The 11,508-nt window shown below is 39.8% G+C and overlaps 2 protein-coding genes across 3 annotated transcripts; both read left to right on the forward strand.

Moving 5' to 3' along the window:
* Positions 1–2,758: 2,758 nt before the first annotated feature.
* Positions 2,759–4,508, forward strand: LOC125022070 (Fc receptor-like protein 1). Its single transcript, XM_047608368.1, has 5 exons — positions 2,759–2,793; positions 2,945–3,202; positions 3,282–3,527; positions 3,613–3,717; positions 3,897–4,508. The coding sequence occupies exons 1-5, from the start codon at positions 2,760–2,762 to the stop codon at positions 4,061–4,063; spliced, it is 810 nt and encodes a 269-aa protein (XP_047464324.1). The 5' UTR covers position 2,759; the 3' UTR covers positions 4,064–4,508.
* A 3,958-nt stretch (positions 4,509–8,466) lies between these two features.
* Positions 8,467–11,302, forward strand: LOC125021122 (high affinity immunoglobulin gamma Fc receptor I-like). 2 transcript variants are annotated; one of them, XM_047607016.1, is made up of 9 exons: positions 8,467–8,542; positions 8,764–8,805; positions 9,079–9,336; positions 9,419–9,664; positions 9,756–9,953; positions 10,167–10,214; positions 10,312–10,386; positions 11,026–11,093; positions 11,218–11,302. In XM_047607016.1, exons 1-9 carry the CDS (start codon positions 8,512–8,514, stop codon positions 11,230–11,232), a joined length of 981 nt encoding a protein of 326 aa, XP_047462972.1. In that variant the 5' UTR covers positions 8,467–8,511; the 3' UTR covers positions 11,233–11,302. The 2 variants fall into 2 exon arrangements, with proteins under 2 accessions (XP_047462972.1, XP_047462981.1); XM_047607025.1 differs by having other exon boundaries at positions 11,029–11,093.
* Positions 11,303–11,508: the final 206 nt, after the last annotated feature.

An 11,508-nucleotide genomic window follows, 5' to 3' on the forward strand; every position in this document is an offset into this window, starting at 1 on the left:
TCTACTACCTTTCGTTTAACAACTGAGATACTCCTAGACTTACTCAGCTTCACCTTCATCCTAGCCCACTGCAAGTTGCTGTGTAACTTATCCAGCAGTCTGCTAGTACATGGAGCAGTAGACATCACAGTCATCATGTTATCCATGTAGGCCCTAATTGGGGGGAGACTTTTCTCCACCTACCACCCATTTTGAGGCCCTAATAATCACCTCCATTGCCATTGTAAAGGCTAGTGGAGAGATTGTACACCCTGCCTTGATGCCTACCTCCAGCTGCTGCCATGCTGTAGTACACTCTGCTGCAGTAAAGCAGAGCTGTATATCTGCTAAGTATGCTTTGACTAGGCCTTTAATACTGCCTGGAACTCTAAAAAAAATCAAAAGATTCCCATAACAAACTGTGAGGAACTGGACCAAACGCATTAGCCAGGTCTAGAAATAGGCAGGTCTCTCTTTCTCGATTTGCTAACTGGATTTGGTGCCAAATCATACTGGTGTGCTCTAAGCATCCAGAAAAGTTGGGGATTCCAGCCTTTTGCACCAAAGTATCAATCAAGCCATTTTCTTCCAAGTAACTAGACAGCCTCTGTGCCACAACACTGAAGAACACCTTCCCCTCAACATTAAGCAAACTGATTGGTCTAAACTGACTTATCTCTACTGAGTCCTTCTCTATGGGAATGAAAATGCCCCAGCTCTATGCCATGCCTTGGGGATGATCTGTATCTACCAAACTACCTTCATCAATTTCCACAGAAATCTCAATACATCTGGTGCACTTTTATACAGCTGATAGGGGACTCCATTAGGTCCCGGGGCTGAAGATGCTTTTGCGTGCCTCCTGAACCTCTTTCCACCTTGGTGGGCTAACATCACACTGATTGCATATTTCTCCAATTGGTGTAATATCAGAGGGGAGTGCCATCTTCCTAAGCCTTTCCTTATCTTTATGTACCTCCACCAAGTACTCCTCAGGTTCCTGCTTTGGCACCATCAGGCTGCCATTCTTCTCTTTACTAAATAGTGACTTCACAAACCTAAATGGGTCCCTATAGAATGCTATTCTGGCCTGCTCTTTCCTTCTCCTATTTTTCCTAATGGTCTCCGACCTTCTTAGTGCTGTCAGTCATTCCTTCACACCAGCCTGTAAGCAATTAATGCCTTTCTTCTCCTCCTCTGTGGCCTTCTTCCACTGCTTCTGAAGCAATCTCCTCTCCTGTATAAGTCTATCAATTTCCTGCTGACGCCTAGACCTAATTACCTCTCCTTCTGGTTTCTTCCGCTTCTGGCAAATCTTTCCTTACCATAATCGTAGATTATATCTCCCATCCTCTCCAACTTATTCTCTATCGTCCCTTTAAGTTCACCTAACACACTGGCCGAATTGAATTGAATTGATTGACTTGATATTGTTCTTAAAAGGTAGCTATCAATGCACGTTCCCTGCATTCCCTCTACCAAGCATTTTTTCCTTCCTTGATGGATTCTGAGGCCCTTTACTGTTGTTACTTTCTGCCAGCCACACACACAAACCTGCTGCCTCTTTCCATTTCTATCTGAACCACTAGGTCCTATTAGAAAGTTTTGCCTATCCATAGTCAATTCCGTTCCAGAGTCAATAACCGTAAAAAATGGCATGCATCAAACAGAGTCAACATCTGAGGAAATTGAAGAAGAAACCACTGCTAACTGGGTTAAGAATGGCCCAGTGTTGCATTATTAAACCTGTAAAACCTGAATGGATCGCTAGCGATCCGTTAAAGCATGCCTATTCTGAATTACTGTGACTCACGTTGATTTGCACTACTGATAATATCCAAAGTGTAGCTGAACACTGGGAAGTTGTGCTTTGCCTGGAAGACCTTTGTGACATCTCAAGGGTATAACTAACTTTGTTTTACCAACAAATTCCTCCAAACAACTCTCTATTGCTGGGGCTCCACAACCTGGAGCTGCCAGCAGCGGTGCGTCATCATTACCGTAATGGCAGCTTTCCTTTTCAGAAAGCACAACCTCCCAGTATTCGACCACATTTTGAATTTTGTCTGTCGGTGAATTGCGGTAATTCCAATACCACAAGATTCTTTTTGTGCGCAGACGAATGTTCAGGTCTTAAAGGGTTAAATACCTGAAGGATAGTGGGGAACCATTGTCTTCCAGGAAGAAATAAAACCTGATTGATGGTGATTTATGGTCATTGAAATGCATTGAAATGAAATCAAAGTCTACTAGTGCCAGGAACTAGGAGCTGCCTTCCCAATAGTACATTAATGTCTGCTTGCGTTCCTCTAACCTGACCTCCACATAAGTATCATTACATGTAGGTCATTGTATGGCCCTTTAAATGATAGGCAAAGTATTTTTAAACTCCTTCAAGCCTTCTTAATGTGCACTGTTAATGTTCTTGCCCGTTGCACCACCCACTGATATTTAACTAAAACTCAGAGGCTATTTGTATCACTTCCGCTTCTCATCAGTCACACAGGAAGAGATCACTTCTCACTTTACTCTTTCAGTCAGTCAGCGTCAAGACAACATGAAGGTCAGAGCTTTCTGCATCGCAGTGTGTGAGTACTGACTCCTCTCTAGATTAAAACTTTATTTACAATGAAAAAGGTCATGTACATTAAAGTCTTTGACATTATTTAATCACCAGGTATGACATTCAATAGAAAATATGCAGAACATCCTGATCAAGTGTAGGATACAACAAACAATTTATTGATTTGTCTATTTTCTCTGCATCTTCAGGGACTATGATGATCCTGCTGTGTGCACAGGATCAGAACGTTGGTGCGTGGTATTTTGTTGGGCAGTTGTAGAAATGAGGCACACACATCTTGTGATTGGTGTGTCACAGGAGTTCCTCTATTATTTTTGTACTATACATTGTCCAACAAGAGAAAATTTCTAAACTGAATTTCTCTGTTTTTCTTTGTCTCAGATGCAGCTTTTCTTCATATCTCTCCAAACAGACTGCAGTTCTTTGAATATGAGTTGTTGACTTTTTACTGTGATGGAGTCTTTTATTGTCGTGTTGAAAGTACATCCAAAGGAAGTAACCCCTCATGTTGCACCACTGATGACAGAACATTGAGAGGACCTACCTGCACCATTAAAAGTGTTTATAGAGATGACTCTGGAAAGTACTGGTGTCAGCAAGGAAGGGAGAGAAGAAACATCGTCAACATCAATGTTGCTTGTATGTTTGCAGTGAGGCCGTGATATTTTGTCATTATCTTAACATGATTTCAAAATAAACTAAATATGATGTTCTTCAGCTGGTTCCGTGATCCTGGAGAGTCCTGCTCTTCCTGTGATGGACGGAGAAGATGTGACTTTGAGCTGCAGAACCAACAAATCTTCCTCCAACATCACAGCTCATTTCTATAAAGATGGAGTCCTCAAATGGACAAGCTCCACAGGAAATATGATCATCAAAAGAGTCTCTATGTCTGATCAAGGATTCTACAAATGTTACATCTCTGGAGTTGGAGAATCACCACAGAGTTGGATGGCTGTTAGAGGTGAGACATGTCAATGTTAATATTTTAAGTTGAATAAAGTCCAAAAATGTGATGTAACTTCCTGTTATCGTATATTTTAATCTAGCTTTCCAGTCTTCAACTACACCACCAGAAACCACAGATTTTCACGAGAAAATATGTGATGACATATTTCGAGAGATGAATCTTACCTCTTCCTGCAAGTGTAAGGGTAAGAAGACTTAATCTGAAATATGCTATTAAATCATGAAACAAATAACCTAGGAACCATCCTGTAGGATACAAGGCCCTTTGAGAGATGAAATAGATTGCTCTTTATTTCTTTTACTTCTATGTAGACACAACCACTTTAATAACCACCATGTCTCATAATGTCTTTTCTCGCTGCAGAAAGTCTCACAGAACATGGTCCCTCCCCAGATCACAGCTGTCACATTTACTCCATCTTGAGGACCGTGTTCACCATCATCATGGTGGTGCTGTTGCTGCTGCTGCTCGGATGTCTTCACTGTGTATTAAACAGACGTATAAAACATGACTCGACTTCAACAAAATAGAGCTTTCTGTTACATTGAAGAGAAAACCTAAAGAGAAAACATGGCTTGGATGACAACCAACTAGAAAACAAAAGCTAGTTTAGTAGATGAGATTGTGAAGTTAATAATATTTTATCATGTCTACTCTCACATTTTAATAAGCTTGCTGCAGTCAAGCTGCTTTCTGTGCTCTGGTACCAGGTTTAGATACTGTGACTGTATCATGTAAATGAGCATCTTGCTGAGAAACTTGTGTGACGTGTCTCCAAATGTGGTTTTTAAACTTTTCGGCCTGGCTATAACTAGCCTGACATATGATGTTCAAAATAACCACGTCTGAGCGCTTCTATTAATTGATGTTGGTTTGTAGAAACGTGTGAACTCTGACAGTGTGTCATAACAATCTAAAGTCATAATCAATCTAATCTGTTTGCAATTTTTGTAAAATATAAAGGAAAAATGAACTTAGAAATGTATTAACATGCTACTTTTTAATGTAATGGTATTTATTAGGGCTATGGGGCAAAGCCCCAAGGCCCTATTGTTATACCTCATGTTTCCTCTTATTTTTCCTCTTCCTTCCTTTTTTCCTCCCTCTTCGAGCTGTAGGATGAGTTATATATCAAAACATATGACTTGATTGGAATCGTTGTGCTATTACTTTTCTTTAAGAAATACGAATTTTCCATTGAAAATGAATGGGACGGGTGGGAAAAAAATACAGTATGCGCTCATTACTCTCTCATTCACAGGCTAACTGTGCTAAACATAAGTTAACTGTGCTAACCGTATGCTAACTATGCTAAATGTGGGTTGAGGGTGCTAACTGCACGACATGTGGTTTAACTGTGCGACATGTGGGTTGACTGTACTTAATGTAGGCTAATTGCGTTAAATGTAGGCTAACTATGCTAACCGTAAGCTAACTGTGCTAAATGTGAGTTAAGTGTGCTAACTGTGGGTTAACTGTGCTGACTGTAAGCTAACTGTGCTAAATGTGAGTTAAGTGTGCTAACTGTGGGTTAACTGTGCTAACCGTAAGCTAACTGTGCTAAATGTGAGTTAAGTGTGCTAACTGTGGGTTAACTGTGCTAACTGTAAGCTAACTGTGCTAATCGTAATCTAATTGTGCCAAATGTAGGCAAAGTATGCTAACTCCCATGTTGACAGAGACGGTATCCCCAGCAGTAGCCCCCTGTAGCCCTTTCAAAATTTCCCAGAGGGAATTTTCTAGTTTTCTCTGATCAATTTGACCCTGTTTGCGATGGCTGGTGCAAAAAGGGAAGGCAAGACAGAGGTACAAAGTCCAGAATACGAAATATTTAACCCAAAAGGAAGCAGGAGGTCATACACATAATGACTGGAGTCAGGCAAATGAAAACAAACTACACTGGTCATACATTTTGGACAAAAAAGAGTAATGCTGGAATGCAAAGACATTGAGGTACAAGGACAATCTGTCAAGGAATACACAGTGGGACAAGCTTTAATACACATGTAAAGAAGACTCAGGTGAAACATGAAGATAATCATATCATAAACCTGAAGTTAATCATCTAACGCGGGAAACAGGAACAAAAAGGGGAAGTAAAACTGACAAAAGACTAGGCTTCCAAAGTAAAACAGGAAGCTCACAAGAAAACTTAAGTAACAGATTGTGACACCGGACTGGTTAGAACAGTATCAATCCTTGAAACTTGGAAGGTAGGACAGACCTTCATTGTCTTGGGGAGCTTGAGCTGGACTGCAACAGGGTTGACCACCGTAGAGATGGGGAACAGGACCTGGGAATCAGAGTGGGAAGCTAAACCTCCATGTAGTGAGGTGCTTGAGAACGATGCTTATCAGCAACTTGCTTGTAAAGCCTGGAGCTGTTTGGACTTGATGGTAGCAGCAACGCACCAAGGCCTGAGCAGACAGAACAGTATCACCATCCTCTTGTTCAGGAAACAACGGGAGTTGAAAGTCATGAACACACTGGAAAGGAGAGAGAATTGTCAGCATATTCTATCAATACCAAGTTTTTGGTTCAAAGGGGAGGGTTCTGTGACACCACGCAGTGTAGCCCTTTTTCCAGCTCCTTTTTGTATTGCTCCATCTGACCATTGTATTGGGGATGTAACCCTGAGGAGAGGCTGGCTGTAGCACCAATGAGCCTACAGAACTCCCCAGAAGGTCCCCAATCAGAATCAGAAAAAAACTTTATTTATCCCCAAAGGGCAATTAGGAGGGCGAAGAGCGGTACATCATATAAGAGCAAGAGGATAAGATAACAAAAGAATAGAAATTACAAAAGTGGACAAAAAAAAAAAAAAGAAACAAAAAACAAACAAAGCAGCATATTATGTACAATGGCAGGCCTGCTGCAAGTAACAGAAGAGAGTTTGTGGAAAATAATATCAAGACCACTATGTAAAAAAACCTGTAAAACAGCAGATAAGGTATGATGAAATAAATAAATAAATAATGTGAGGCGTGGTTAAAATAAAACAAAAATTAAATTAAAGTAACATTGTAGTTAAAGTGTCAAAGTAGTATTGCAAGATACTTCATGCAGCTGAAAAACATGAGATAACCTGACCTCTGTTGTCTCCTTAGTAGAGCGTAGCTTGGGCAGAGGAACAAATGGGCCATTTTGGAAAATCTTTCGGTTATAGAGTGACAGTCTTATCTTTAGAAAAGGGCAGTTATATCACAAAATCAACAGAAATGCGGGACCATCATTATTGAAAAATAGGCAAGGGGTGAAGCAAACTGGGAGGCCGCTGTGTGAGGCCTTACTCTGAGCACAAATGCTTCCATATGGATGACAGCTAAGATTGGAAGAGTGCCCCCACTGCTGGAGTGGAAAACGGCAGGACAAAGAAACAATGGGCAGGCCAACGGGATCTCCACCCCTTACAAAGTATGTTTGACCTCATCAACAATCCTCCACGTCACAACTCCAATGATACAAGGTGCTGTCAAAAAAATGAAACAGGACAGGGCATCAGGCTTTATGTTTCTGGAACCATGACGATAGGACAGAGTGAAATTCAATCTTGTAAAAAAACAATGCCCATCTGTCTTGTTGAGAATTCAGTCTTTTGGCCATTCTTATGTACTTTTTGGTGTGATCACTCCACACCAAAAGTGGCAGTACAACCCCCTCCAGTCAGTGCCTCCATTCTTCCAAGGCAAGTTTAACAGAAAGCAGCTCCCAATTGCCCACATCACTGGTGGGCAAAGATTCCTAAAAAAGGAAGCACAGGGATGAACCTTGTTGTCCCGACAACCAAGTGGTATTTTAAACAAGATAAACTACTCGTTCCATTGACAGAAAGTTTCACGTAATTGAGCTAAATCTAAGCTAACTGACCTCGGCCGACAGAGAAAACACCAAAACTTTGACTGGCAAAGTCAACATGAACAGGAATATCGCATTGACCCGTGTTTTTCGATCTGACAATGATATATTTGCCTGTTATATTCTGATCGACGGCCTGACAGACTGTATCATTGTAGAAGCTGCAACTCAAAAACAAGTTTTGGTCTACTCCCATAAAGACTGATCTCTGAAGGGCAGAGATTTTTGTTAATTTCTTTTTTTCAATCAAACAAATCAAATATCTTGTTTCTTGATCGTTAATGAAAGCGCATTGGTGACCAGAGACTGTGATTATATACAGCTTGTATAGTAATCTTCCACACATTTTTAACGATCATGGGAGTGCTTTACATCCGAGGAAAAGGGGAGATTTGGCGGCAGATATCAGGTCTGTGCAGGACACAGCCATTTATTGTAATATTAACAGAGTTTTTCCAACCTTTGAACCCAGACCTTCTTGCTGGGAGGCATCAGTACTAACCACCAAGCCGCTGTCCAATAAAATGACCAGAGGTTGAATTGTGTGTAGATGGCCTCCTTTGGTGGGAATCAATAGTATTTTGTAGAATACAAACCAAATACAATACATTCCCAAGAGGGAATAAAACAATTTGGCACAATTTGGGTACCTTTGGTTGTCCTAATGTGCAAATAGATATTGGGCCTAGTTGTATTTTTAGGATTTGTGTAATATGTGATATTTCTGTAAACACTCAAGAGGTTGTTAAAGGAGTTCAAAATGATATAATTTAATCTACAAAACGTTATAACTTTTTTTTTTTTTTTTTTTTTTTTTTTTGTTTTAGGTGAGTTTCACCTCTAGCACTATTGAAACTCAGTGGTTGGTGTGCATTATTTTATGTTGTCTTTCCTCTCAGTCTTTACGTTAGACTAGTATAATGCAATGCTAATAACTCATAAACCAACATGGAAAATATTAAGCAAACATTGAACATAGATTCAGTCTGCCTTCACTCTTTGCACCACCCACATATGTTTAACTAGAACACTGAGGCTATTTCCACCACCTGTACGTCTCAACAATCAAACAGGAAGAGACCACTTCTCACTTACACTTTCAGTCAGTCAGTGTCAAGACAACATGGAGGTCAGAGCTTTCTGCATTGTACTGTGTGAGTACTGGCTCCTTTTCAGTTTAAAACCTTGTGATAAAGACTTTACTTACAATTAAAAATCTCATGAACGTGAAAATCTTTGAGCATTATTCATTGAGTGAGCTGAAATATTATTCTTGACCAGCTATGACATTTAACAGAAAATATGCTGAACATCAAGATCAGCTTCAGAGACAACAAACCTCTTATTGATTCATCTATTTTCTTTACGTATTCAGTGACTGTGATGATCCTGCTGGTTGCACAGTATCAGGAAGTTGGTGAGTGCTGTTTTAATTTTGGCTTCTTGGTTCAGATGTCTATGCAATACATCATGCTGTTGTAAAACTTTGTAGAATGCGGACCCCAGAAAGAGTGGTGGCAGCTAATGGGGATGTGAAAAAAGAATGAAGAATAAAAGAGACTAAAATGCCTTGAGATTAGAGCTCACAGGAGTTACTCTATTACTTTTCTAATTTTAAATATTGTTAATGTTGTCCATCAGTTCTAATGAATGTCTTTAAACTGAACTTCTCTGTCTTTCTTGGTCTCAGATGCAGCTTTTCTTCGTGTCTTTCCAAACAGACCGCAGTTCTTTGAATATGAGTCGGTCACTTTGTACTGTGATGGAGTCTTTTACTGTGATGTTGAACATAAATCAATTAGGGAGACACCTTCGTGTTGCACCACTAATGGCAGAACATCAAGAGGACCTACCTGCACCATTAAACGTGTTTATCAAGTTGACTCTGGAAAGTACTGGTGTGAGGAAGGAGGAGAGAGGAGTAACATCATCAACATCAATGTCACTTGTATGTTTGCAGTGAGCCAGTGATATTTTCTAATTATCTCAACTTGATTTCAAGATAAATTAAATATGATTGTGTTCTTCAGATGGTTCTGTGATCCTGGAGAGTCCTGCTCTTTCTGTGATGGAGAGGGAAGACGTGACTCTGAGCTGCAGTGCAAAAAAGTCTTCTTCCATCATCCAAGCAGATTTCTATAAAGATGGAGTCCACAAGTGGAGAAGCACCACAGGAAATCTGAGCCTCAAAACAGTCTCCATGTCTGATCAAGGATTCTACAAATGTAACATCTCTGGAGTTGGAGAATCACCACTGAGCTGGCTGTCTGTTAGAGGTGAGACACATTGTCTTTTAAAAATAAGAATAATGTGCTGATCTCATATCTATTTACACTCTCAAACAATTCACATCTACCGTTGATACAGAAGCTCACAAAGACTCTAATACTGGCTCCACAAGTACACCATGGATCGTCAGCACCGTCTTGTTGATGCTTGTCTTGTTGGTCGTGGGACTACTTCAATTTGTCAGATTTTCTTGTGTCAGAGGTGAAGAACATCGCATGAACATTGCTCAATTTTGTTTTGCGGCAACGCAATTCTTCCACGTGTCTAAAAGACATGGTGAGTTCCTCAGGGTTCGGCGCCAAAGTTTTTCACATCATAAATGCTTCTATTGGGTAATAATTTTTGGAAACACTGTACATTTTGCCAAATTGCATAAACAGTCTACTTGTATAAATATTATTAGGTATAAAATCACTCCCCTGAGTTCCTTTACTTTGGTTATTGAGAATACTTTCAGAATACTTCAGAATACCTTGTTTTTTTTAACAGATGTTTGTTCACAGTCGATGGCAGGGCCTGATTCAGAGCATCAGACAGGTATGTTTAAGGTTACAAAATAATATATTTAGCAGAAAGAACATCAAATATATATATATATATATATACATACACATGTATTGTTTTGTCTTTACAGTCTCTGTACAGGCCAGTGCACCTGCGGCAAGCCAACCAATGTATGCTACTGTAACAAAGAACAGAAAAATGAATGGTATTTCCTCTAATCTTATTGACCACAGTTATCATGCAACTCAGTATTTACATTGTTTGACAAGATGAAACTAGTGAGAAAAGTCTTGATGCTGGTGTTAACTTTAGCTTCCTGCACGATGTAATCCACAGGTTCAGCTTTAACGAGTTACACATGGGTGTCCGTACGACTTGAGACATGTATTCAGTTGTTTAAGTTTCTGTATCAGTTCATATTTTTTCTATTTGAAACTTTAATTTTTTAACTCAAGTACAAGTTATTGACCCAATGTGGACCAAATGTGGAACAAGACAGTTAGTGTTATTTTGGCAAACATGCTCATTCTTTATTCAAGCCAAGAACCGGATGTTAACTGAAGCCTGGTGGTGGTTAGCTTAGCTCAGCATAAATACAGAGGAACACAACCCAAAAATTAGAAGTTGTGGTTTCAAATTTTAATTTTTAAATAATTGCTGCTTCTATCTGTTAGATAAAGATGGAGCACCACCCATTTACTATGCTTGGGGCGAGAGTAGCGTTCCACAGCTGGGTTAGAATTAAAATCATTCATAACATTGTTCATTCCAATATCTGTACATGAGGTATTGTTCTAACTAATAAGGCACACATGTATGAAGAATATTTTATTTGTCTTCAAAGCAGCAGAGTCCAGTGTTCCCTCATCGACCCCTGTCGACAATGATGCCTACTATTCTACAATTCAGTTTGTAAGTCATTTAAGTTGTTGAGGGGTTCAGAATATTTCCCAGTAGAGGGGTATGGGTAGTGGCTTCTTTTCTTTCTATAATCTACAACTTGCATGATATTTGTCTTCTCTATGCTGTGTTGCAGGTTGGTAAGCACTGACTGAAAGGAGGACCTCCATGATCTACATCAACAGCCAGAATTGTTGTTATTGTACAAGCTAAAAAAGAGAGAGAAAAAAAAACCTTTGACCTCACATCTGTTTGCTGTGTTACAAATTTAAAATAGTTTCTGCGCAAAAACAAATGTGTGGAGCTTCGGAGAGGTTTCGGTTTGTTTTCGTCAGGCAGTTTAACCAACTTGTTCCATCAGCTTCATCTCTTCACACAGTTTCTCCCCAGATGAACTCTGCTGCTGCTTCTAAATGCACCACAGTTA

The sequence above is a fragment of the Mugil cephalus genome, chromosome 1 (genome assembly GCF_022458985.1).
Source record: "Mugil cephalus isolate CIBA_MC_2020 chromosome 1, CIBA_Mcephalus_1.1, whole genome shotgun sequence".
Lineage (NCBI taxonomy): Eukaryota > Metazoa > Chordata > Actinopteri > Mugiliformes > Mugilidae > Mugil > Mugil cephalus.